The 27,786-nt window shown below is 40.3% G+C and overlaps 2 protein-coding genes and 1 long non-coding RNA gene across 17 annotated transcripts in view; 1 reads left to right on the top strand and 2 right to left on the bottom strand.

Moving 5' to 3' along the window:
• The window catches only part of TSPAN4 (tetraspanin 4), a 412,293-nt gene extending 406,129 nt beyond the window's left edge, over positions 1-6,164 (top strand). For all 11 annotated transcript variants that reach the window (XM_066997986.1, XM_013174382.3, XM_048058647.2 and 8 more), the window contains one exon: positions 1,858-6,164. In XM_066997986.1, coding sequence (XP_066854087.1) covers positions 1,858-1,926 — 69 coding nt within the window. In that variant the 3' untranslated portion in view covers positions 1,927-6,164. The remainder of the gene's footprint in view (positions 1-1,857) is intronic.
• Positions 846-16,244, bottom strand: LOC136790930 (uncharacterized). Of its 2 annotated transcripts, none has more exons than XR_010831831.1 (4): positions 13,135-16,244; positions 12,313-12,400; positions 3,930-10,988; positions 846-1,296 (listed from the first exon to the last, which is right to left on the bottom strand). It is a non-coding gene; the product is annotated as an uncharacterized lncRNA (long non-coding RNA). The 2 variants fall into 2 exon arrangements; XR_010831830.1 differs by lacking the exon at positions 846-1,296 and adding an exon at positions 1,308-1,649.
• Positions 16,245-24,504: 8,260 nt separating this feature from the next.
• CHID1 (chitinase domain containing 1) overlaps positions 24,505-27,786 on the bottom strand; it is a 106,744-nt gene continuing 103,462 nt past the window's right edge. For all 4 annotated transcript variants that reach the window (XM_066997980.1, XM_066997981.1, XM_066997982.1 and 1 more), the window contains 2 exons: positions 26,801-26,843; positions 24,505-24,777 (listed from right to left, as the gene is read on the bottom strand). In XM_066997980.1, coding sequence (XP_066854081.1) covers positions 24,679-24,777; positions 26,801-26,843 — 142 coding nt within the window. In that variant the 3' untranslated portion in view covers positions 24,505-24,678. The remainder of the gene's footprint in view (positions 24,778-26,800; positions 26,844-27,786) is intronic.

Raw genomic sequence — 27,786 nt, 5'->3', positions numbered from 1 at the left:
ATGCTTGCTAGCGTTGGATTAGGCAGAATAACATGTATCCTACTTTCTGGTAAGTCATGGCTGCAATTTATCAGTGCAAATGCCTGACTCCTTGTAGGCCCAAATTCAGTGGAGTTTTATGTTTTCTAGTATTTTAAGCTGATATGCTTAGGAAACAGGTAGGTGTAACAAGATCAAATGGCAGCGAGACAATATAAGAAGATTGGGTTGTTAATCTATTACCACATTTTAAAAAAAAAAAAGGCAACTTTTGAGCATTTAGGGAGTCTTTAAACGATACACTGAACACCCAGTAGATCATGGCAGTGTCCTTCCCACAGGCCCTGATGACAGTCAGGGTACTGAAGAGCAAATACTATCCTTCTGACAAACAGGAGTGACTAATTTCCAATGGGAGCAAACATTTCAGACAACTTTAAAATGCTGATTAATATTGCTAGTAAATGCTGTGAAACACAGAGAAACCAGCTCAGCATACAAACACTTTTGTCAGGGTCTGCCCCTAGCTGCACTAAATGATTGAATCTAAGTGATGATGAAAGATTTGATCCACTGTCACCTAAAATGAATTGGGTGCCCTCCATTGTTGCTCTTACAATGTTGATCTGGCCCTAAATATGTGATAGGTTTTGTTTTTCACATTAATGATTTGATAGTTAGAATCACACCACGACACAACTTGAAGGACATACAGCAGATGCGGCAGGAGAATCTTCTCCAGCCATGCATGCTAGATAGAAATTGTAAAACAAATTCACCACCAAAATAAAACCCCCAAGGTTTTATTACACAACCATCTTGGAAGGAGTTCCTTTATTAAGAAATAAAAGGCAGCATTCTAGGGCTACTTCTAAAAGGCAGTTGTTTATTATAAGACAGCAGACTAAAGCCTCACTGCTTTATTTCACTGTGGAAGAATGAGAAATGAGACAAATACATAACCATTTTTTTTGCCTTTATATATGAAGTAGTATGTGTTACTCATATTCTTTCAAAAATAGTTATCAGGGAGACTACCATTTATATACACAGTACCATTTACGTGGTCAAATCAGGTGCTTAAAATAGAATTCACACAAAAAAAATCTACTTGGCAAATCCTTATCCCAGTGAAGATGTTTACAGCAGTGTTGCAAAAGAACAGCACAACCACTCAGTACATTCACGTAAGTACTTCAAATGGAAGGGAAATGGGACTCTTCCTCCGCCCCTTTTCTGAGAAATTGAGCTACCCGAGGTCAGCAGTCAGGCTGGGAGCAGGACCACCACCTCTGCCTGCTGCTTCTCTTGAACAGCCTGAGCAGAAGGAGAGAGACTTACATTGCTGATGAGCCACTGAGCCACTGATGATTATGATTAATGCATGGTCAGTCTCCAGTGATTCCCCCAGAGGGATCTCTGCACAAACATGCTTTGAAAAGTAAAGTACAGTAAAGTAAACCACAGCATCCTTTGGGTCAGGGATGAAACTGATTGTCTTCCAAAGCAACAGCTACAGAGATAACCACAGCCCCACAGCAGAGCAAGTTGTTACTATAAAATACTTTTGAGCAAAAGACATCCAAACATTTCTTTTCGATACACCTCTTCCCAGTATCTGGCTGCTGCTTTTTATGGAGAAATCAACTCTACTGCGGTCATTGTTCATTCTGTAAAACAGCAATACAGGTAAGGACAAAAGGCAGACAAACTAGGAACAGCAACAAGGACAGGAGCTGGCAGGAAAAGCAGTATGTGATGTGTCTTCCTGTGTGTGAACAAAACCAGTGTAAGCATGCTTTTCTTTTTTTGTTTGTTTCAATAAATAGGGGTTTTTTTGACTTACTGAAAAACGGTTGTTTGCTTTTTTTCTCTTAGATTCTTGGACTCACCTTTGCAATGACCATGTATTGTCAGGTAGTCAAGGCAGACACCTACTGTGCATAGATACCATTCCCAATCTTTCTGCTTCTCCTCCAAAGGACACAGGAGAAATCTCCTTCATGCTCATTCATCTGACCTTTTCCCCCCCCACTTTGTACTATAAACTGTGTATAATGCTATCTTTCTGAAGATTTTGTGAATCACCCCATTTTACTGAAGGAGGAAGAAAAAGTCAGTACTTGAACTGGCACAGGTAAGCAGCAGCCTTGGCTTTAAACAGAAGAAAACCTCCCAACAGCGATGGTTCCTTTTCTGGGGCCTATGGAAGGCAAAGGAGGCTGCAAACGAGGGGCTGAGCTGCAAACCCATGTTAAGAAAAGATTGCAGTGGCGCAACCTCTGTGAAACCTGCCAGGTTGCCTTCCAGCATTTCAGAGTCTGGAAGAGAGGGTGTAGAAAACGCGCATTCTTCAGCATGGAAAGAAGGTACAGAGTAGCTAGCACTGAACGCAACTGTAATTTCACTACAGTTTGCACACAGCTAAAATGTCAAGAGCAACCAGCCTTTCCTCCAAGTGTCTCAAGATGATTTTGTAGCCAGGAGAGGATTATCTTCAGAAATGCTATTTTAAAGGAGTATTTTTAATTTCATGTGCTGCAAAGTCAGGCTTTTAATCAGAATCTGTACAGTGAGATCTGGCTGTTAAGGGAAAACAATATTGGACACTGTCTCACTTATTAATTGCCAGTGGCATATAGGTGATAGTTGACTGAATATGTAATACATATTACATTCATATACACGTACTGTTCTGAAAGGAGGTGAAAATAACCAGCATCTAACCTCAGAAAGAGGGAACCTTTCTATCCCATTTTACATTCCAACTGAAATAACCAAGTACTATTTCTTGTAGGAGGCACTATCACTTATACCTCTGGGAAACAAGTAATTACTTTCAGCTGTATCTTCATTTCAGTAAACAACTTGTGAGTGGGCTCCTCTGTCATTCTACTATGATTTTATTTTTGTCATCTCTGTTTCAAGTTAGTCTGCCAAAAAAATCACTCATTTCCACACTCGAAGATTTGTACAATGCTGTCAGCTGTTCCTTCCCTCAATGTCACCATTTCATTAATTTACTCTAGAATATCAGTGTCTGCAGGTATGATAGAGTTTGCCTTGCTAAGGAAAAATCTTTGCACATTGCTCATCTTTCCAAGAGTTATTAAGACTTCAGATGTTTTTATGCTTGGCAGTTTTTTCCAGCTGTGTGCTTACAACAGCCAAGGCACATCAGTATTTGTTAGAAATGGAGTCACTTCTCAGTTCTGCTTTTTGCAGCCATCTCCCTCCTACTGGTTTCAAAGGCTGATGGCTAGAACATGCCCCACACTTCCTGGAATTTGCAGAAATCAAAGTCAGTACTTTCCTTTTGCCAGGAAACAGCCACCAGTTGTCTGATTCTCCACCCTACATCGGTAGCTGAAGTAATTTATGTAGTACCTTTCTGCATGAACCTTCCAGTGTCTAAGAATCTCATGCTTCCTACTGCTCAAACAAACTGCCAACAACTCCCCATCAGCAAGCAGCCCCAGGTAATGTACACATGGCAGGGAGAGGCTGAAGCACCTGCGGAAAGGAGATAGCAGCGAACAGGCTAGCAGAGCAATGCAGCTGGCCTGCTCCCCCCAGCAGCCTTTTGAGGACCTCAGCTACTGCCAGCAGACTGGGGAGACAACCTCAGTGCCCTGTTTTCACAGAAAGCCCTGTGCAGTCATTCTTACTGGGACAGACTAGAAGCACCTTTAGTGCTTACAACAGCATGTCAATCCCTGTAGCACGGGGCATTTAATTGTGCAAGCTAAGTTCAAAGTAACGAGTTACTTGTGTGCATTTTGTGCAGCTTCCCAATCATTTGCTCTCATAGCAACCTCACCACCACTAAAGAATTTTATTGCCATGCCAACAAGCCACAAATGTTAACGGACTTCAACCCATGACAGAGGTTAAACTGAGCGAGTAGCCCACAATACACAGGTGACCTGTGCCTTGAGCAGGAGACTTACTCTCAGTGTTGTAATCACCACGGTCTCGATGCTCTCTGCTCCTTGAGCCCAGGGTAACCCATCAACAATCATGCTCTTGGAGAGATGGGAGAAGTTTGTTCCTTTCCTCTCTCCACGCTTCTTACCTGCACAGAAACAATTCCAGGTTAGAGGTATCATTAGTGCGAGTTTTTGCCACGCTTCATAGTTTGTACTCACAGGTGCTCCTGCTGACAGCTCTGCATTTCCACCACTGAAAAGCTGCGTAGCAGAATGATGAACACAATTGTAAAACACTGATTTTTAAGAAAGACAAAAGGCAGACTAGTCTATTCATAGTGATCTCTGCCATTAAAAACTAACGGAGAGCAATCCTGATGGCTTTGGTGATGAGAGCAAACCATTGTGCAGCAGAACTCCCACATGGGGCAACTCTCATCAGTTTGGGTGGTGGTGGTGAAGGGAGACGACAGAGTACAACCCTCATCCTGTGAGACTTCAGCTACACCTACAGAATAATAATAATAAAAGAAACCAGTGCAGATGAGACATCACACATTCCGGTTCTCTCTAATCATTTGCCACAGTTTAAGCATCCTTACAACAAGATAAACAGCCTCGGTTTTCAAAAATACGATCTAGAGGCAGTATGAGCAACACTTGCTTTGTAAAGCCCAGTCATTGCAACATCACCATTCAGCAGCAACTACTAAAGAGAAAAACACACTGCCAACAGAGATGCTAGTGCAACTTACTGATAGTTTGCACTGGACCATTTTCTATATTTGATGTCAGTAACTCTCTTTACACAAGCCAAACAGATGTTACGGTGCTTAAAGCATTACCAGCACAATCCAGTTTCAAACCTCTGAACATACTGAATATAACAAGAATCAGCTTTAACATATTTTCTTTCTAAAAGCATTGCATCTTTCTCCCCTGAGGTCAGACTGTTTTGTGATGTTTAACAGCAGCATTTTTTTCTAAGCAACAACAAAAAATAGTTCCATTTTATGTATAAAACTTGACATTGAACTGGTTGATTATAATCACCCCCTAGTACATTCAAAATGGTGCTCATACTGTATTTATGCAGAGCATGCCAGAAGTCATTCCAGTTGCTTCCATTAGTGTTTTTGTCACTTTTAGTAAGGCCTTTTAGATTACTTCCACTTATTTTTAAATGTGAAGGAAGACTCAATACATTTAAAGACAGAACCAAAGGTAACAAATAGAGTGAAGCAGAGAACTCCCAATTTACACCCATTGCTCTTTCTGCTTAATAACAAGATGTGAAAGCATAGGGCACACAGCTGGACCTACTGAATTCAGCAAGATCTGGATTTAGCTTTTAGATTCAGTCCAATATACTTCTGGCTTTTCATCTTCACAATTTTAAGAATATATATATTTAATAGAATGTGTTTTATTTTCCTGTACAGTAATTGTCAGCAGCAGCCAAATCTTACTGCTTGTACCACAGAATTATTTAGCTCTACGTATTATAGTGCACAATCACTGAAATTCACTCCAGTTTCTGTTCTGTGAACATTTCTTCATTCCTCCTCCTCAAATAATATAAACTTGTAAAGGTTTATTCTTCCATTTAATAGCTACCATTTGAATGCAGCGTTATATGATCTGTAATACGGAGAGGAAGGAAATGCACCGAAGTTGTAAAAACATTACCTAGCATCAGTAATAGGGCCGCTACGTGAATCCGCCCACCCCTCTCACTTCTCACAAGCTAATTAAAAATTGGTTCTATTTTTCAATGCATGTGGCTCCAGGCTGCTTCCTCCCATTCGCAGACAGGACAGGAGGTTGTCAGCATGGACAAAGTTACTGCCCTGCACTTCACACTTGGCTTCATTGTTGTGCTATAAGTGTGGCACCAAAGGTAAGCAGGGAAAAGAAAGCCGATCGTGGCATTTGTTTTAAAACCAGACACTTTATTACCTTTGTCCACAAGAATTCGTGCTAAGTGTGAATGATCTTCATAGACACTGAGTTAGGCAATTCACTGTAAGAAAACAAGTCAGGACTCGCCCTGGGAAATTTTGTTTGGATTCCATTATGAATTCTCTTAGAGCGTCACCTGTGTCTTACCGCAGTGGGCAGGTCTCCTCAGTTCCTTGGATTTTGTCACTGCAACTATGATAATACATTTTTGTGCATTCATATAAAGAACAAAATTTAAAATATACATTTTATTTTTAAAAAATTATTAAATATTCTTTAAAGTTTACAACAGAATGTCTTTTGTATTCTTTATAACGAACTACACTACAAGCTATACAGTGAGTATATACATACCAAAAGATGGGTGTGCAAGCATGCACACACACCCACACTATATGCAATAAAAAAAAATACATAGCATACTTCTTTTTGTCATTTCTCATTACCTGTCTTTGATTTGATCTGTCCTTCCTTATTGGTTCTTTATTTTGCTGGTTTTGTTTTTTAAACTTGAGCAGCTTACCCATTTCCAGGTAAATTTATACGCCTTTCTTTTTCCTCTTATGAACAACCTGAAATTATGTACAGTCAATACAGGAAACATTTCAGAAAACACTGGGGGGGGGGGGGGGGGGGGACCTGTTTAGTAACATAACAAAAAACTGTACACCCTAAACCAACTGGTATGTTCAGAACGTGTTATTGGCAATTTTGAAAGAATCTGACTTCTCTTTTTCTGAGGTAGTTGCTCATATTCACAAAGTGTGTAGGAAAACTCAGTTAATTAACACCAAAATGCAACATTAGGAACTCCTACTACGCCAGATCAGAAACGGTCTGTTTAGCCAAGTACGTTGTCTGAAGTCTTGTCTAACACTGCCCTTTTCAATACAATTTATTGCACCCTCCAGGTCAAACAGCTTCACGAGTGAAACTGCCTCTAAATTTGGTGCCTTCTGAACAACACAGACAGACAACTGAAAGTGTTAGGGTCGACCATGGCCTGAAAGCAGAGAGCCGCAGATTTAGAGGTTGTTGCAGGAAATCTCACAAAGGATAATCCAGTCCTTTGGTGAAGTTTCTTCCAACTCCCTTAGGTCACTGGCAGGCTTGTATTCCTTGGATTTTCTTCATCCTGTTAAACGTGCCACTAGATGGTCTCATTAACCACATCTATCCTTAATCCTTTTTCTGAATTCTGTGAAGATTTTCCACTTCAGTCTTATATTGTAGCAGTGAATTTCACAACTTCATCATGGCATATACATTAAAGAAACCACCCCTTCTTAAATGTATTTTAAACATTTTGCCTTTCAATTTCATTTATTCACCATTGGCTCTATATTTCAAAAATGCTAAGTTAATGAATGTTATGGAAATTTATGGGCAGAGAGCACAGCTCTATTTACCTTTACAGCCTGATTTATTTTCCCACTAAAGCTTTAACCTGGGAAATAGAGTACGCTATTGTTTTTCAGGATCCCATTGTTTCAAAATTTGAAGTCTAGTCTACCTTCCCCAGCAGCTATCCTAGTTCAGTTGTCTTTGCTTTTTGAACTACATGTTGGCACAGACAGAGGTGTTTCTATTTTAATCAACAACTAGCCCAGCATTTCAGCTGACATCCCGCTATTTTTTTCTGAAATGTACTTAGCACAACCTGGGAATGTCAGGCTTAGCTGATTATACTTGCTGTGTACTATAAAGTACTTTGTGGTGGCACAGCACTGCAGCTACAACGGAAACCATGCTAACAGTAGCACGTAAAAACAAGAACATACAAAAAAACATTTTCAAAGAGACACAAAAGCACAGCCCTTACTTTCTAGTATGTTAAAAAAAAGCAAAAAACAAAGAACCTATCGTTAGTAATTTACCCAGTGATTGCAATTTGAAAGGCTGTTTATCTGAAACCCAAACGGTTGGCTATGTAGGTCATTTTACCCTACACCTTGATTTTTTTTTAATAAAACTATTTCCCCATAGAAATACTGTATGTTATTCTGTTCACTAGAAACTGTGATTTTTTGTTGACCTGGAAGTACACCTTAGCTTACATTCCCTCAAACAGCCAGAAAGCATTCACTACAGCAGTGCAAGCTAGAGAGTTACGCAGGGTGCTTAGAAATCACCTCACAACACGTTTCTTTAGTGATGAAATAGCTGATCTGTTAAAATGACTTCTGCAGAAATTGTTTAGGCAGAACATTTTGTTACAACAGAGGTGTTTAACAGAGACTTCCCAGTACTGGTGGTTAAAGGAATAATTTCAAAGTATGGGATCCTTTACCCAGTATAAACCTCCCATGACATTTCCAAGGGACTATTACAGGATGTGGTTCAAATCATAGCTAACGTAAGAAAATATAACTGTATATATTCTATATAAAACTAAGTTTTGTACAAAGTACAGCATAAAAAGCAACTGTTAATGTGTATTGCTTATGTATTTATTTTTCCATACTGACAGCGACAAAAGTTTTAGGTGTGAAGCATTCGTCCTGAAGATATTACAAATTACTAGAGAAATAAAGGGATTTCAGGAAGCAGTTTGCGCAAGTCTATTCAGATGCACCTCATCTCCCTCCTGCACAAATGCCTTCCCTTGGCTGTACAGCTGAAGCCCGCAGCTGCTCCAGACCTTCCACCCGTACTGTACCATTTAAACGTGCTGTTCTGCACACAAGGCTGCCCTGTTACTCAGGGGCCCGCTCTGCCAAATGCAGTGAGAACGAAGTTATTTATATAACTTTGCATCCTATGCAAGACTGGCATCCTACGTGGCTTTAGGAACTTTAGGTTTGGCACTGTGCTAGGAGAGCAGTCCCTGCATAGGAGAGAAAAGCGAGCACTGTGACCAGGTAATTCACGTCACAGCCTACTTATGAACCTAACTAGCGACTACATCTGAATCGCTCTCTGAGCGTCCACAGTTCCCCTCATGCAAGCCTGCACACTCCTACACATCTGATCAAGCAGAACTGCCACTAGCTGCTTGGCATTCTCCAGAGAGACTAATGCCGCAGGGAATTGTTTTTTCTTTTTTTTTTCCTCCTCTTTCTTCTTCTAACACAATTTACCTTGAAAAAATCAGTTGAATTAATCCATTAGCCATTTCTGATACTGTATCTGAGCTTGAATAGTAAACACGCAGGATGCTGAACTCAGCCTCAGGCTCGAGGCTTTCCCACTGCTGTTCTTTTGAAAAGCTCACATGCATCCACGCAGTCCTGAGGTGATGACCAGGGCATTTCTCCTTGTGCAAGCTAACTGTCCAAGACAACTTAAACTAAAAACAGAAACAAAACCCAAAACAATAAAACCCACACAACAATTTTCAGTTTGCTTTCATTTCTGAAGGAATCGAGCCCTCCCCTCCTCCCAAGGGAGTTAATGATGTTTACAGGCTGAACTAAGATGAAGCATTTGCAAGTACTACCGGAAAAGAGCACTTCAGCATGGTGCTCCTGCTAGTGCTTTCTTGGAAACTCCTCTCACTCGCGTGCCCATACCAGATTGCTTGTGACAGCCAAAGTCACAGAAAGTTTCTTTACAATCCTCAGCACTCCTCCCTCCCCACCAATGGCCTCGGTCTTTGTAACTGCAGTAGCCTAACTTGAAGGTCACGCTGGCATTAGCTGAGTAGGGAGACTGCACGGGGCTGCAAGTGCAGAAGGGCCATTGGAAAAATTCTTCATGCTATGAGCTCAGCTGCAGGAACGTGACAGGTATGTTAGAAAGAAAAACAGGAATATTTTGCCCCAGAAGTCAGAGGTGCTTTGATTGTTCTCCTGGTGAGCAGCTATGTTATGCTACTTGGTCTTTCAAGAACAGAGATGTCCCTAAACCTCATAACTGAAAATACTCCTACATTTCCTACAGAAACTGTGAACTCAGACCTGTGCACAACTGAAGGCATTGTGGATTAACAAATGCAAACACAAGAGTACGTAAATTGAATTAATGTGTCATATAATTACCCACTCACTTTCCCTAAACAACTTACCAGCTTGAAAGTACAGCTTGTTGTCATGAAACTTGCTTGATATTTGGTGCTAATAAAAATTGAAGTTTTAAATCTCCTTCCTGTGAAGTCCATGCATTCAAGTTCCTCCCTATTAAACACCTTCTTATTCCTAACTGTGCACCACAGCTGGTTACTGTGACACGGTCCATTCTTCATTATCAAAGTGTGCTTTGAAATACATGCTCATAGGTTTAAAAGAATTATCATCACATGAAAAATGGGCATAATTAAAAGCTTTCTGCGAATCACACACTCTAGTTTCTGATGGAATCAAGAGTTAATGTACATTCAATATAAACATACGTATCATTTTCTGAGAATCAGAATATTCCAATGCAAGCAAAGCTTTTTTTTTTTTTTTAAAAAAAAAAAAAAACACATGACATAGGACTCCATCCAGTTGAGCAGAGCATTTTTCTCCCTCCCACCATAAGGTACAATAGAGCAGCATCCCATGAAATACACGCTGAGCCCTTGGACAACACGCGGTGTTCTTTCAAAAACATGCTCCCAGAACAGAATCAGGGCTGCAGTACTTACGCAGTAAAGTCTCTCTATAAACTGTTCCACCTAAACCCTGTGATTTTGCAGACTGGGGGGTTTTGAGTCTTGTGTAAACGTGCAGATCCCTGTCTGTAGCATGCTGCGATTCAGAAAAGGGGGGCAGTCACCAACCCCATCTACAGTATACAAGGTTGAATGTATGCATGTAAGTGTTCGGTGCCATTTCGTTTACCTTTTGTCTTTGATCCTGCCTTCCTTCTGTTCTAGCAGCTTTCCTGTCCTTTTCCAAGGTTATGACTGAAATCCCAGCTACTCCCCCCCAGATGCCACAGGTTTGCAAAGCTCATAAAGGACACTGGATGATGAAAACAATTCCAAGGGATACAAACACTGATTTCTCTTACCTCCTCCAACCTTCAGTACCTCCAGCCTCACAGGCAGATCAATCCAGGGAGCAGTGGGGGGGTGTGAATTTATATGCAATTTAAACATTACTGAAAACTTCTGAGATCTATGACATTTAAAAGAACTCAGCACACCAGAGCCAACACATCATTGGTCCACTTACTCACATGGAGCACGGTGTCCTGCAAGTTAAAGAGTTTTCTTAACATCAGTGCAATTATACAAACCGTAAGGGTGTGCAGTTACACAATCAGATCTAGCACCAAACAGCTGGGTGCTCTGGTGCCTTACACAAGCAGCTCTTGTTAAGCATAAACAGAAATTCGGGACAATATAGTTCTGATTGATGCAAGCTTATTTCATTTTAATCTAGTGACCTCTCACTGAAAATTAAAGTTTCCTTGAGAGCTTTATAGCATGAAGTGAAGTGGCAAATTAAATTGAAATTGAGATAATCCCCAGAAATGTGTACACAAGAAAAGCAACTTTAAGTCCAGACACCTTTCAGCCTGGTAAGTTCTTATATAAATAAGAAAAAGCAATCTCCTACAATGAAAATATTCTCAAGTCTTTCAATTTATCTGAAGACATCCCAGAATGCATCACACTGTGTCTACATTATCATCTGCAGTGGGGCTACTCAGATCTCTATCAGAGAATGAATTAGTATTGAAATGGGTTACATGAACCAGAAGCACCACGGAATTTCACAGACAGGAGTTAAAAAAATAAAAAATAAATTCAGGCAGCCATCTGAGCCAGTCTTTTTCAAATCTCCTCTGGCTAGCTTACTGATAGTACACATCACTAGCCTCAACATAATTTCCATTTCAGTATTTCCGTATAGCTACATTTGCTTATTTGAAAGCTTAAACAAGATCTCTCTTCAAGGAAGAAAGTTGCTCTGCAACTCTTTTTTTAAAGTTTGGGTAAAATTGTTCCTGTGGCAACAATATAATAAGAAGTGAAAACCCTGAAGGAATGACATTCAGCATATACAGACACACACAAGGAATTTAAGCCCCAGGAATGAAAGTAGATTTGCCAGTAGGCAAGGTTGTGCTGTAGTTTCAGTTATGTCTTCAATACAATTTCTGAAGCAGAGAATATGATGATTCCCCAGGGAAACTGCACAACCACAATGCCTAAGCATATTTAAAGATTATCATTCAGGGCTTTTAAAGCCAACTCTGTTTCCATTAATCCACTGAGCTGCCAGCCCAATCTCACATTGGCAGGCTTGCTCGCTCTTTAACAATAGAGAGCTTATTAAATATTAAGGTCTTAATCTTAAGTACTTCTGTATGACTGAGAAATCCTGAACAGTGCACAGGAAATAAACATTTTTCAACTAACACAAATATATAAGGGGTGTATTAGATAAAGGCAAATGTCCCCTCACTAGCAGTAAAACTGAGTAACAAATCCTTTGGCTGCAAAGCAGGCGGCGTGTCCCCACAGTCACATTCTCCCCTACTTGTCTAGACACAGCGTTCACTGGCTTACCTCTGAAGGACGAAAGCTTGCTGCTCTCCTGCCTTGAAGTGCCAGCATAGCAATTAGCAAGAGGTTCACACTACTCTGATGGGAAACACTACAGTTAAAGAGAAAGAAAGATGGACACTTGGATGAAGTTAGTGGGACAAGCAGCATGTTTGATCTCTGTGTAGTGTTAAAAAAAATGAACCAAAAATAAAACCTAAAATGTTGTCAATATACTCTGTAACTACAATACATAAACTGAATATATATCCAATAGGAAATTTTCTGAAAAATCATTTTCCACCCAACAGGGAAGAGGGGCATCTAATAGGATGGATTATTTTTCTCTTGTATTTGCAAGTAGATTGCTTCAGACCTAGCATAGCTCAGGGAAAAGAGAAAACAAAAGGAAAGCTTTCAGCTGAGGTTTTTAGCTTTCCATACTACTATGCCATTGCACGGAACCCAGCAGCAAGACAGATGGTCACCAGCAAAACAGGCAGCAGAATGAAGCCAGGGAGAACCCACAGAGGTGCCGAAACCCCACCTGCCTCTTAGGCAGGAGATCAGCAGAGCTCTGTAGCGCAAGCTGTCCTGTAACCCCTGAAGCAGCCCCAGGAGGTTGTGGGGAGTGTGCCTTGCCTGAGGAACTGAGACCTCCCCCGTACAGATAGCTCCTTTGTCTTCTTTCTCTGCGCCCTTCCCTCCCACCCAAATTTTCCACTGCAGCCAGCTCTGCTCCCTGCTGCACATCACCATTCCCCAGGGGCTGCCAGGCTGAAACCCCTTGGCCTCCCTGACAGCAAGCGGAGGCACGGCACCTTCTCCACGAGCAGAAATACAAACCTGAAGGTCTCTTCCTAGACTCCAGGCAGGTTCAGATCACAAACAGCGGTCAGACAGGCAACACACTCAATACTCGGATATTGCCAAACATGACAGAAAGAAGGAGCTTGGAGTTCGTGTGTACACATGCACACCTAGATATCAATCAAGAGCAAAACACTGGATTTAGTGCTGAGGAACACAGTTACCATTTCATAGAACAAGTTCTGCAGGTGCTGCATTGAAGTACAGAGGTACTGAGGGCTAGAAAACACATAAAGCTTCCAAACCTGTGGAAGGGATAATGCAGCACGCAGAATTATGTAAGTCATTTTGTACTGCAAGCCAATCCCCTTATTAACAAGGGATTACAACAGTCACAGCGTTTGGTATCGTTCACACACACAAAACTCGTGTATTAACTCCTATATATGCGAAACCCAGTTCAACGATACACACCTGGACGGCACTCTTTTTTCCCCCCCCCAAGGTTTTTACGTATAAGAATATCAATACATCAGATTTAAATTTCCAAAGGTGTCCTGGATTGTCACAGAGCAGGGCCACTCGCCAGAGCCAAGAGGAACGTGGTTTCTTCATTTACCCAGAGCTCACAAGTCTTTGCCCTTACGGCAGCAGCCCCTATGACCACGCAGGCTACCAGTGAAACTGGAAGGTCTGAGGAGTGACTAGTCTGAAACAAACAACATTCAGATTCCTTTGTAAGTCCTAAAGGCCAGTCCTTGAAACAACTGCAGATTTGGTAATAAAATGATCTTCCAGTTATCGTATCAGTTCTTTTGTGTGTGCACTAGCTTAGCTTGTTTATGCCTTATTTCATAATTGGATATCTATTTTATAGTAAGTCTTTAGAAGAATTCACTATAGGTGCTTACAAGCGCTCCTTTATAAAGAAAGCAACAAAAAATGAAATGTGGAATCATTTTAATGGACAAAATACTTAAGGTACAAAATAGTTTCAAAGAAAATAATGTGTTACTTAAGTAAGCATGGGAAGTAATTATTTTGATAATGTGCAGAACAATCCTTAAGACATTAAATAAAAATAAGCGTTTCAGCTTCCTTCTAAATAAATTCTTTTACAATCTCCTCTCCTGACAGGTAAGCCAAGTTTGGCTTGCCATAAATTCTATGTGCCCTAGTATAAAGCTTGGCAGACCTATCTCATCATAATTTAATTTCTTTCCTTATCCTTCCTAATTCTTAAAGTTTAATTTAACATTGGCAGAAATGAGCTGGAATAGCTCAAATTAAGTGAAGAACAGCCATTATTATGAACACACATTTTACCAGCCTCTGTTCCAAATACTCCTGGAAACAGAAGGGATTTATTCGCCAAAGCATTACTGGTCCTCAGACCAAGATCCCACATCTTAGCACCTAATTCACATTTTGACACTGACTGTATATGGGACACAATTCACGACAGAGATTCCAAACAAGGGGTGCCTTTTAAGGTGATTCAACACAGCATCGTAGGGTTCCTTGATTTTGTACAAATAATTAGCTTCAGCTTCACTTTCCTGAATAATTTCTGAAGTGCATTTTCAATAGCAATGGAAAAGGATTCGTTGCAACACAGATAACTCAAACTAAACCAAACATCCTTCCTCAGGGCGATGCAGGGGCTGCTTACAAAATACTGCCGTTCAGCTGAGCATCGGCCATTTTGCAGTCTGACAGCAAGCAAAGTTTTACAGCAGAAAAAAAAAAGCACTGGACGGAGAGATGCCATCAGAGACCTTGGAGGGCTTGCCAAGTGCATCTCGCTTTCAGCGCTGCTTTGCCAGACCACTCCAACACTAACAAAAATTCAAAAACATTTTCATGTGCAGCAAGTCATGCCACGGCCCTGCTTCGGTAGTGCTTGCAGTCATTCTGGGTGACATCTCCCTGTCACCATGAGGAAACTGCCCAAATTTAAGCGCCTGACACTTGCACTGTCACACGCTTCTCACTAAGCAAAGCTTTCATTATTTTGGGTTCATTCTGAAATTAGAAGTAAATTCTTTCAAATGCATCCATTCCATTTACTTCCAGAATATCCCCCAAATGAGTCACTTGATGCTGCCAGTAGAAGCTTTAAAAAGGGAAAGAAAAAGGTATCATGAAAACTGCAGCATCAATAAAAATGGAGCTATACAACTTCACAGCATAGCTCTGTCCTCAGAAGTGTCCTCCTTTTCATCACAGAGACCACTTTCTCCTCCACCCTTCCAAATAATGGTTTTAAGTTTGGTGCAGGAAGGGGAAAAGTCATTTCTATTTCTTTTGATTCCTCCAGTTCTAATTTTGTCAACACAACTGCAGGAGATGAAGCAGGATTATATTTTCATTTGAGATTCATTAAAATAACTGCAATCAGGCTGCAGCTGCACTGCTAAAAATCTGTTTTAATTATAAGCAACAATAAAAATCCTAGAAAACAAACGGGCTCCAGACACGCAAGTCAGTGGCCTGTGGCATCTTTAAGCAGTGATGGTGCCTAAACATGAAGAACGTTAAATGCCAGGAAAAAAAAAAAAAACATGCCTTCACTTAGAAAGAAAATGGCTTGGAACAGAAAGCTGAGCAGCAGCTTGACTCGGACAGCTCACGCACACAGACCACGCAGTGACTTTCAAAACAGAGAAGTACGTCTTCTGGAGCGCGTACTCAAGCAGAGCAAGCATGGCAAGGTTGGCCATGCAAATGTGATCAACTGCAGATCCTTGTCACTTTCTTTAATCCAAGTAAAATGCAGAAAACGGCAGAAGTACCCAGGCACTGGAAAAAATGTTCAAGTATTGCCCTTGGGTGAAGAGGAGATACAGATTCACAGATTTCTCTAGGTTGGAAGAGACCTCAAGATCATCGAGTCCAACCTCCGACCTAACACTAAGTACTCCACTAAACCATATCCCTAAGCTCTACATCTAAACGTCCTTTAAAGACCTCCAGGGATGGTGACTCCACCACCTCCCTGGGCAGCCCGTTCCAATGCTTAATAACCCTTTCGGTAAAGAAGTACTTCCTAACATCCAACCTAAAACTCCCCTGTCGCAACTTTAGCCCACTCCCCCTCGTCCTGTCACTAGGCACGTGGGAGAATAGACCAACCCCCACCTCTCTACAGCCTCCTTTCAGGTAACTGTAGAGAGCGATGAGGTCGCCCCTGAGCCTCCTCTTCTCCAGGCTGAACAAGCCCAGCTCCCTCAGCCGCTCCTCGTAAGACTTGTTCTCCAGACCCCTCACCAGCTTGGTCGCCCTTCTCTGGACTCGCTCGAGCACGTCCATGTCCTTCCTGTAGCGAGGGGCCCAAAACTGAACACAGTACTCGAGGTGCGGCCTCACCAGAGCCGAGTACAGGGGCACAATCACTTCCCTCGACCTGCTGGCCACACTGCTTCTTATACAGGCCAGGATGCTGTTGGCCTTCTTGGCCACCTGGGCACACTGCTGGCTCATATTCAGCCGACTATCCACCAATACTCCCAGGTCCTTCTCGGCCAGGCAGCTTTCCAGCCACTCATCTCCCAGCCTGTAGCTCTGCTTGGGGTTGTTGCAGCCCAGGTGCAGGACCCGGCACTTGGCCTTGTTGAACTTCATACCTCACAGAAGAACAGTCTGGCTAATGACGGGAGGACAAAACTCCACTACCCTCCTTTTAACGTCTATAACCAGTGACTTCACGACTAGGAAAATATTCAGGCCTTTTAAAAACGCAGCTACTGTCTGTAGCCTTCTGACTTACTGCAGTAGTTCATTACTCCACCTGACTGCATGCTGTGTAAATTACTATTTCCATTTATCCCTTCTAGATTCACTTGTCTCCATATCTACAAGCAAAGCTATTTTCAAAGCTACTCTCCCTTAACCTGTGGTGGAGAGGGGAGGAATTCACCGCTCCTCGCGGTAAAACTCAGAACGGCAACACGCTCGACTCACCCTGTGTTCATTGTGACAGGCACACAGCCCCGACTTGCTGTCAGACTGTTCTGCAGTGACTGCCTGGGGGTGTCCGTGAGGAAGGGACCCTGCTTTGCTCTGGTTTCTGATGATTCAGAGGTAGGGTCTAGCTAGCAGTGACGGGACAGACAGAAACCTTAGCTCCTGTTTGACTTTGTGACTACCTCATATTGAAGAAGTTAATTTTCCCTTTGGTTTCCCCTTCATCCTTTGGCTGCTAGGTCTGTTTAAAGCCGCACGCTCTCTGGAATACCATCCTCTTCCAGCGCGTAGCGCATCTCCTGCCTCTCTTCTGCTCGGGGAAGCCGACCTGTTTTTTCAATGCAGTTATTATCCCTAACAACTGAGGGTTCCTGAATACCTTGCCAGAGAGAGAGGCGGGGGGGGGGAGAGTGAGGCGGCTTCTCATATACCTGATAAATGAGTTTAATTCTGCGTATGCTTGAAATTCAAATTATACACCAATATGCACACCTGGGAAGGCAATAAGTATTTACAATAGTCATGTTGTGATCCACAAAATTCATTCAGTAACTTAATTCTCAGCCAAAAAACAGTGTGAAGCCATCAGAACAGTGCACTTAGTTTTTTACAAATATATTGGCCAAGGGTACAGCATTGACTCTGCCAAAATATTTCATATTCCTTGGCGTCAAGAAAGACGAGGCACAGAGAACATCTTGGGAATGCAGAGGCTTGGATTTTTTTTTATTTTTTATTTTTCCAAGTGTAGCTTTTTGATGCTCCTACAATAGTTAGAAAAGGAGAAAACATCTCTTCTGAGAGCAGTTGCTTCCCTCCAGTCCCTCTCCCCCATTTTCCTCAAACCACTGTGAGCACTCTTTCCCTTTCCTGCCCCATCCACCACCTTAAGAGATGCAGGCAGAGAAAAGCTCAGTAGCTACTGCCAAGGGGAGGAGATGAAGTCTGACATGAAACTTTGACCTTGCTCAAGCCAAATGTTTAAGCACTGTATCCGAGCAAACAGGCAAGTCCTCACTCTCCTGGGGAAGATAAATATTCTCCGTGTCACTTTATTTATATAATTTTATCTCTTATCAAAACAACAGATAAATCTGCAATAGTAAAAACAAAAACTTTTAAAACCTTACTGTGCATTCCCCCTTTTATCAGGCTTGGTAATCCCAAGTTCTAAAACAAATACTAAAGGTACAGCTTAGCCCTTCATGCTTTAAAATAGTCAATATACTCCTAATGTGGGCTTTCAAGACATAAGCTCAGCCATTTTCTCCTGTGCAAATGCATCCTTGCGTCAACTACAATTTCAGGGTTGATATGAATGAAGAGAGAAGGAATTAGATGGAATTTAAAATCCTGGCACACTGTTTGACACAAAGTCCATCTAAACAATTCCAAGCTAACAGCAAAAGCAATTTAATTTTAATAGAAAGTTCTGGGTTACAAAACATAAGCAGCATGCAAAGACCTGATACAGCAGACATCCATTTAGTGGCTGTAATTCTAAAGGCATCATTGAATAAAACACTTTCTGATGTTAATTCAAAATGATGATACCAGCAAGCTAAACAGACTCCAAAAAAAAAAAAAAAAAAACAAAAAACCACAAACCAACCATTTTATTGGTTAGCTGCACCTACAGTTGCAACACAAGAGATGATATATTTGTATCAAGGGGTGCTTGCCATAGGGACTTGAGACAAAAACTATTTTTCTACTTGGATTTGCAGAACTTGCCTGCATCAATTACTCCAAACGCCTCCACCTGGTTCACACCAGAAGTGCAAAACAAAGGGACTTTGGCTTTCAAGTAGCTGAAGTTATCAGTTGTTTTAAAAAGAGCAAAAATAAAATGATCATTAGCACAGTTTTTTCACACGATGACATGAAATAGAGTAAAACCAACACAACTGCTTGTTTTACACAAACTTCTTGTTTTTCACAGAAACTGAAACAGCAAGTATGTGCGAGAGGGAAATCAGCCCAGAGGCAGCTGTTCTGAGCAAAGTGGAGCTTTGCCACCCTCCCACAGTATCACTGTGGGACTAGGGAGCCACTGTGGCAAATAAAAAGGCTTAAGTTCCCTCTCCTCCCCTCTCACTGCAGTCATACAACACTCTCAGGCACCTTTTTCCTAACTTTCACAGCACAAGAGTGCAGACGTTGTTACTGCTAGGCCTTCATCTGCTCACAGTACACAAATGTGTCCACTCACAGCCCCCCCCCCCTTTTTTTTTCTCCTCAGGCTCCAAAACTAGCAAAGGGAAACATAAAGTTACAAGAATGGCAAGAACAGTCAAATAACCAATAGCAACTTAAGTTTTCTGTCCCACAAGGGTTCATCTAAAACTTGGAGGAGAAATATTAAAGACTGGGTGAAAATAGACATAGCCAGTCCTAAACAACAAGTTAAGCAGAGACTGCCCACCGGCTGTTCACAGTCACAGTCCCATTCTCCATAGCTGCAAGCAATTATAGCACACGCCAAAGGCTCTGGCACATGGGGGAAAACTGGCTGAAACATATCAAAGGGCCTACCCAGACCATTTCTAAACACAGATTCTAGGGAAGAATAGAAGAGAGAATTAATGTTTAGCAAAAATTAGTGATGTCCTTAGGTGTTGGATTGTTTTTTCGGGGGGGGAATTAAACAAGAGGAAACAACATACTCAGCCTTACCTTTCTGAGCAGGATGAGCAGCAGCCGTAACCATGACATACCAGCTTCATATATGGGAGGAAACTGGTGAACCACACCACTATCTTCTGACTTCAACGCCATACACGCTGACCTTTGACAAAGGTGAGGTGTAGCACGCAAGCAACCCCAGCTGCAATTAATTATACATATAGCAGGGTCATCACAGCAAGAGCTGACAGAGCTGGAACATTAGACAGCCCTGCTCCAACGTACTGTGCCCGCGTGTGCAGGAAAATGCAACCATCCTACGAGGTTTATATCAAGCCACTTACCTCAAAATCACAAAGCATACAGTCTAGTACTGGAGAGTGCTTTTCTTTCACCACTGTTGTGCTTAGTGGCTTCAGGTAAGTGAAATTAGAAGAGTTAGGAAGTCTCTAGAAAGTCAATATGCTGCTTATCTACACTGATCACCTTCACATGAGCTTCATTAACCATCTTCACACGTACATCTGGTAAAGTTCTGCTCCCACCTGTGTAGTCACTGAGAGTTCACACAAAGGGGGGCAGCTTTTAGCTTATTTTGTTTTGCCTTTCCAGTCTGGAAAATTGCTAAATTTCACCTTATTTAAACTCCACACAATGGGTGGATCAAAATGTGATCACCTATGTGCCCCATGAAGGCAACTCACACATAGCCCTTTGCTCTGCTCTCAGCAGTTGATGTGGAGCATGTAAAATGACTGATTGTTTGCAATTCTGAGCCTTAGATTCCATTCATACTTTTTTTTTGAAAAATTACAGTTCGTAATAATATTCTCTTTCCAATGTAATACATTAAAGGCACATTTTCAGCTTTTAGTCTCAAATGCTAACACTTATAAGTGATCTTATTTATTTTAGCAATTTGTTGAATAAAGAGTGCTAATCAAATTATATTCTAGTTATTTTCCATATTAAAGATTTTTTTTTTTCTAAAAAGAAGATCTATATTCCCCTAATACAGAGTATCAAAGTGATTGCCTGGTAGACTACAAAACACCAATTCAGGCTTACTTAATTTGCACTTAATACATAAAAAAGAGATCACTGGTGAATGAGATTTCAAGAAAAAGTAAAAGAGCTACATACCACCTCTTCAAGCTGCAGAAGTAGAACCCATGTGCTTTGTGCTGCCATTTGTTTAACTGAAGTTAAGTAGGTGCACTGTGTATTAATCAAAACAACGAACTATAAAAGACATACCCCAAATCCAGGAGAGACTGTAATTACAGTTCCTATGGATTTTCATTAACTGTTGTCTCCACAGAGAAGTATGCACAGAACAACCCCACAGTCCCCAAAATAATCACTACTACTGTATATTTTTTTCTCAAGCCCATAAACAACATTAAATTGTTACAACTCCATCAACAATTCTTTATAACTAAGGAGTGGTTCAAGAAGCTGTTCTCCTGTTGTCATACTTCATTCTGTCTTGCCTCTTTCTCTCTCACTCCCACTGTTCTCACCTAGAAGCCACGAGTAATTCTGAAGTTTGAGACCTACAAACGGCAACAAAAAGAAATTATAAATCAAATACTGGTGCAATTTTACTTGAAGAAGTAGCTTCTCACCGTGACACAAGCTATACATTTTATTTTCCACAATTCTCTGTTAAAACAATTTTTGATCACAGAGATTCCATAGTGGCTCTGGTTCTCTAGACAGACACACTTACCACAGGTGACATTTCCTGAGATAACATGCAATGCTGTTATTCCAGGAGCATGGTCAATGCAATCCTGCAAGTAGATACGCTCTTTTCTGCCTCTGTAAGATACTTAGTTGTACACAGATATGGAAAAAAAACCCATCCTATTAAAATGATGATAATTAACAATAAAAATATTCACAGTGAAGGCCAGCTGCAACACAATCAGCTATTTCTTTTTCTCAATGAATGCAATCAAAATTGTGCAGAAAAATTAATTTACCTTAATTCTGTACAAGTCTAACCTAAAAAAGTAAAACATGGGGAAACACAACAAGGATTGGATGTAAGAAAGCTCTGAGATCTTACTCTAATATATGGAAATGTGTTCCTAAAACAGAATGAGGTGACAGACCACAGCTTTTTTTTCCTTACTCGTACCTTAGAATGTAGTCGTACCTGAGTGATGGAATATTCTGTTGAAATTAACACACTTCCATTTTACTACCTGCTATACCAGATGTATTTATGCTTTATGTATGCTGCTTTAATAGGAACACTAGATATTTCTCCCCAGTCATACCCTTGATTCTTTAAGCCCAACATCTTTGGCCCTGCAAGTACTTCATTCAAGAGGTACTTGCTTCTAAGGAAGAGTGAACTGTCTTTTTTTTTTTTTTTTTTAGCTTTACAGAAAAATGCCTCGATGCACCATAAAACAGTGCTTTCTGTTCTTTTTGAAACAAGGGAATAAAATCCACTTGCCTGGCCCGTTCCTTGGTTCTTGCAGCAGTGCCACGACAGCACTCCCACCCATCATCTGTCCTTTGCTCAGCTTGTCCCCTTGTCAGAGGGAAAGTCATAAAAACTGATGAACCCACTTACAGAACCCACTTACATACCCAGCATCTCGTGTCATCTTTTCACACGTGCAGTCAGGTGCAACTTTCAAGAGACGCCTGCCTTCATCATGAATCACTGATGGCACCTGGCTTCTTGCATTCTGTGATATCTGACAAAAGACAATCTGACACTGCCACGTGTTGAAAAATTAAGCAAACATAAGACAAATCCATTAGAAGACAGTTTTCATTCATTCTGGAGCTCAAATGCCTTCTGTTACTCACTTTATTTTTTGAAAGCTTCACACTGAAGAATTATGCCTACTTTCTTTCGAACTACTATTTTTAAAGCACCAGATATATTTTGCCCTTTAGAGACAAAAGGTAACATCCTTGGCCTCGAGCACCTATATACCACGGATTGCTCAAACTTGCAATGTACTTCTCATCTCGTATTTATTTTTCATGACACAGCATGGGTTAGTTTGATCTTTTTGACACATAAAGGTATTCATTCTACTCTAAGGATGGAAAAGACACTTCTTCCTAACAGCTGTACTCAAAGACAAACAGAACAGCTGAACTTCATAGCAAATCACCATGGAATAAAAAAATGATTATGAAAAACATGACAAATTACAAATATCCTTTCTAGAGAGGAAACAAGCAACTAAAATGAAGTATTTTCTTCTTCCCCAACTCACCGTGCTTGAAAGCACTACCTCCCAGATAGTACTGGTAATGGATGCCATTTCAGATCACAATCCCCTCCATTTTTAACTGACCTTTTTTTTTGTTTTTATGAGATACTGTGGTTCTGTAGTGTCACTGAAAGTAGAAAAACAGCATAACAGAATTTAATTCTTGTGCTATTCTAGATACTATTGCCAGAATGACTTCAAATTGCTTTTGAACGAACTAGAAAGTTCAAGTTAATTGAACATGAGGATTCACATAGCAAATTATCTTAGTACTAATGGTATGGAAGAAAGAAGCCTGATTAGTAAACCCCGCTGGATACTGCAATGTGAGAACTCGGAGATGCCAGAACTAAATCAGAGAGGTGAAGATCAATAGTTCTTTAATCAATGGTGGATTACAGTGGAATTTATTCTGCTGAAACCAGCAGGGGCAGATAAATCCCCCGCTGAGATTAATTACTGGGAAGGGTGGATGCAAAGAGAGGAGTGCAGTTATCTTTGTGACAACTGTAAGTGGCAAGAAGAACACCAGTGGGAGCACAGAGCTATTGCCTGGATCTCTGCTGGTGACCAACAACACCCTCATCAAATTCCCAGCACCTCCCCTAGGTACCTTACAAGAAACTACCTTGAAGCCTGTGTATTTCTACAAACACGAAACACATACACCAAAAAGCAAGGACAATTTCAGGAGGGAAATTCTGGCTTTGTTTTTAAACTAATGGATTGTAATAGATTTTTGGTTAATAATAAAAAAAAATCTGTTTTATGGAGGTAAAAGTACTAATGTGTACAGTTAAAGAATAACAGCTTTATTCAGAAAGATGGTGATCACATTCGCAACATCTACTTAAGTCAATGAATTGTCAGAGCTGCTCTGGGGCTCTCTTGGGGCTATCCGTGTAATCCATCATTACACGCATACTTCTCAGTTCCATTGCAGCCTTTGGTGCTAAACACTACAGTTCCCACAAACTAACCACTAATGCATCATGCACTGGTGCTACATACTGTAAACTAAGAAACTAAGCAAGTTAAGTAGAAGAGAAAAATCACAAAGCATCCTCTCTCGTATTAAAAACAAAGGTTTAGAAACAAGACACGAATCAAAATTACTCTGATTTTGAACTACTTGAAGAATTTAGTAAAATGAAGAAAACAACCAGAGCCAACAACACAGCTTGTCAGTATTTAATCCTCAATCAGTCTGAGGGAAAGATATCTAATTGCTCCCCTACCTGTGCCACCCCCCTCCCTCTTATGTTGATTTACCTTATCAGAAGACAGCAAGCTGCAGAGAGTCCGACAGATATTAAATTTGCTGTAAATATCTGTTCACGTACTTTTATTATTAGCAACAATAGTTTGAGAGGTCTCCATCGTAAACTTTGATGAGATGATAAGAACTTGCCCATTTTATTTCTTGTAGAAAACAATTTCAATTCCAGTGCCATCCCAGTTGTGTCGATCCGTTTTCAATGATTGTGAATTCAGGAGCATTATAATAAATTTCTCTGTTTTTTCTTTTCTTTTTTTCTGAATGTTATCAGAAACCAACAATCACATCTATGTGGCAAATCAGAAAAGCTTCTTTATTGGAAAAAAAATGCAATAATTTTTAATACAGGTATTATATAAATTACAAAACATACTATAAAAATCACCTCTCTGGTATACCCAAATTAACTGAAGGTGGAGTCTCAGCGAAGCAAATAAAGTCTCTCCCAGATCATCTCTTACTTTAAAGAAGGTCATAAAAATAATCCAGGCCTTGTCCCAGTTCCCAGATGGATATCCCAGTGCCCAATTCTTTTGCAAGCTCTAAGCGCAACTGGATGGACTAAGACAAAGACATATAAAGCAATTAGTTTTTAGTCCGTGACATCAAACATTCCATGCTGCCATCTCTTCATGCCATTTTCAGACTTTAAAAATGACCATCTGTAAACTAGATACTGAAAAACCTGAAGTCTGTATATCAAGTATTCTCTGGTTAGAAAGCCATCATTTAGTAAGAGACAGTTAATTGCACCAGCTAATTCAATGACCTAATACACCATAACCAGCTAAACAGACAAAATGCCATGGAAATAAATCTGATTTATGAACTATGCAAAGGACTATTCTCATTTAGGCTATCACTTCACAACTTACAGAAATCCTAACTCTTCCCAGGAATTTCCCAAGGGTAAAATAAAACTTTATCACTGAAGACAATTAGAACAACCATCAAGATCTTGTGCATACCCTTGCCTTCTCCCAAGACAGAGTCATAATTTTCATTATCAGAATTCTATTTTAGAACGATTCTGGAAGATTAATATTAAAAGGTATCCTTATCTGTGTTACTGCTATTGATTTAGAATTAGTTTAGCCATTGGTTTACAAGGGAAATAATGTTACAATTCATGTTCTGAACTTCTTTCAGTTCAGACAATAAAAATAATTCCTTTTGAGTCTTTCACTTTCAGGTTTTCTGACTTTGAAGTGCAGCATTGCTTGAACTGCGCATACCACAGGGATGTTTTAAAAACTCATTTCCATAGGAAACAGAACAAAGTGTTGAGCCACCATTAATACATCTGCTGGGCCCAGACTTCATGCTTGCTTTTATCTAATTTTGAACAAGCCAATTTTGAGCGGATCAACCTACCAGTGACTATAACATTAAAAAGGGGAATAAACACACCTGTGTGAGGAGAAATAAACCAACATTCGGTGTTCCACCGATCATCCCGATCACCATTATGTGACCAACTATTTGATTTGCCTCAGCATACAAGTCTCAAAGTATTTCATTACAGCCTTGTTGAAATTTGAAAGAAAACCTGTTTCTATAAATTCACCAAACATTTCAACTGAATATGTTAATATAAGAAGGTGTAAATAAAGAAATCTACAAGAATAAATGTTCTTTAATCAGGCTAGGACTGATTCTAGCAGGGTTAAATCCTTCCATAAGACCAGAGAATGTAGCATGACAACATGCAGCATAATTTGTCTTTTCTCTGGTAGACTGGCAATGAAACTTTCTATCACTCTAAGACAGATACTAGGAAGCACATAGTTAGACACGGTGATTAATATCCCATACATTGTAGTATTCCCACCTGTATTAGATTAATGAAGGGAAATATAGTTGTACTAACAGAGCATAAGACAATATTCTCATTCAGAAAAATGGAGCTTTGGATAATTTCACACTAGTTTAACCATACAAAATATCTCTGTTCTCTCCAAATATGATATATTGTCACTAAAGAAGCAATTCTTTTCTAATATTAAAAGCCAGAAGAGGCTTAAGATGCTGCCTTTACTTTCATTTGAGAAAACCTAAAAATAGCTTCCTGGGAATTAAGGCAAGGAACCATTGTATCATGTATTCTCATACACTGCAGACTATTGTGTGGACAGAAATTGCATGTCCAGCCAAAAGACTGCAGTAAGGGCAAAGTTTTCAAAAAACTAAATATGTTCCAGAGAAAAAGAACGGAAGATAATAGGCTGATGAAGGGCAACAGTGAGAAACAGGACCCCATTACAGAGGAAGGTGAAACCAGCATCTGCTAGCACATGACCTGTGCACTCAAACAGATCCTCTCAGAGCACTGTTTGCCCTGGTGTGTCTTATCTCAGACATGGCAAATCTTCAAAGATCCTCCAAACCCCATTACATATTAGACAGAAAAAAAAAAATCTTATACTGGAAATGGAAGCCTTGAATCATAACAACTACATCAGGGTGAATTTCTTCCACAGAAGTCTAAGCCCACTTAAGCATTTTCCAAATTGTCTCAATAATCCAAGTCAAGTAAACACCCCTTTCCTCTTACTGCCCTCAGACCTGAAAAAGTCACACCTACCTTCAGTGTTGGATAAAAGATGGCATGTTTTCCTCCTTTATTTCTGCAAAACAGGAAAAAAAAACAGTAATCACAATAGCTTTAGTAGACTCTCATGGGATTTTCAGCTGAGTTCATAATTAAAAAGAGTTTTATTCTTTCTAATAAGAAGGAAACAGAGACAGTGCTGGAGAAAACTGCTGACTTCACTGTGAAGAAGTTACCACTTTTAAAAATAAGCATTACTATGCCCCTATCAAAGACAGAGATCACTTGCAATTAAGTAGCTTGTCTAAGATTTCTTACCCAGTGGTCATCCCACTCTGGAGGCTGAGGGATACTCTGAATTCAGACACTTTTGACATTAACTTCTATTCAGCCTATACTTGCCCTCTGACTACTCTAGTTATTAGTGCAGGGTAGGGCCAAAATGTTCTCCAGTTCTCTTCCCTTTCTACTTCAGATAAAAACCTTCTTCTCCTGTTCCTTTCCTACTATAGATACAAACATATCACAGTACATGAATTGGAAGTGGTGGGGAAAGAAAAGCAATTAGGGGAAGCTACACCTGCACTATGTATCTGTAATTCAAGTATGCAATCTTTCCACTCTCCTGCCAGTCTCAGTTACAGGAATATTTGGCAGTACATCAAACAAAATATGTATTTACTCCACACTAGTGGTGTTTAAGGAGGACAACTCTTAAAAGAGGTGGAAAGGTCAACAGCAAAAAAAAGAGGCTCCAAGACGTCCAAGAAGATGCAAACTGAAAAGGACATCTCAAACCAGAAATGGCTTGATACAAGATCTAAGTAAATACCCTGTGATGCCTTACTGCAGCTGGATGCAACAATATTATAAAACTGACAGATAGTAACAGGCAGTTGTGCCTACTAAATACTTATCTTAAAAAAAAAAAAGATGAAGACACTTGACTGTCAGATGCAAACTGTGAAAAATTTCCTCAAATAACCAACCATTTTTATGTTAAACTAAATGATACCAGT

Source organism: Anser cygnoides, chromosome 5 (genome assembly GCF_040182565.1).
Source record: "Anser cygnoides isolate HZ-2024a breed goose chromosome 5, Taihu_goose_T2T_genome, whole genome shotgun sequence".
Classification (NCBI taxonomy): Eukaryota; Metazoa; Chordata; class Aves; order Anseriformes; family Anatidae; genus Anser; species Anser cygnoides.
Note: the sequence above shows the minus strand (reverse complement) of the source record. Positions and strands in the feature narration are given on the sequence as shown.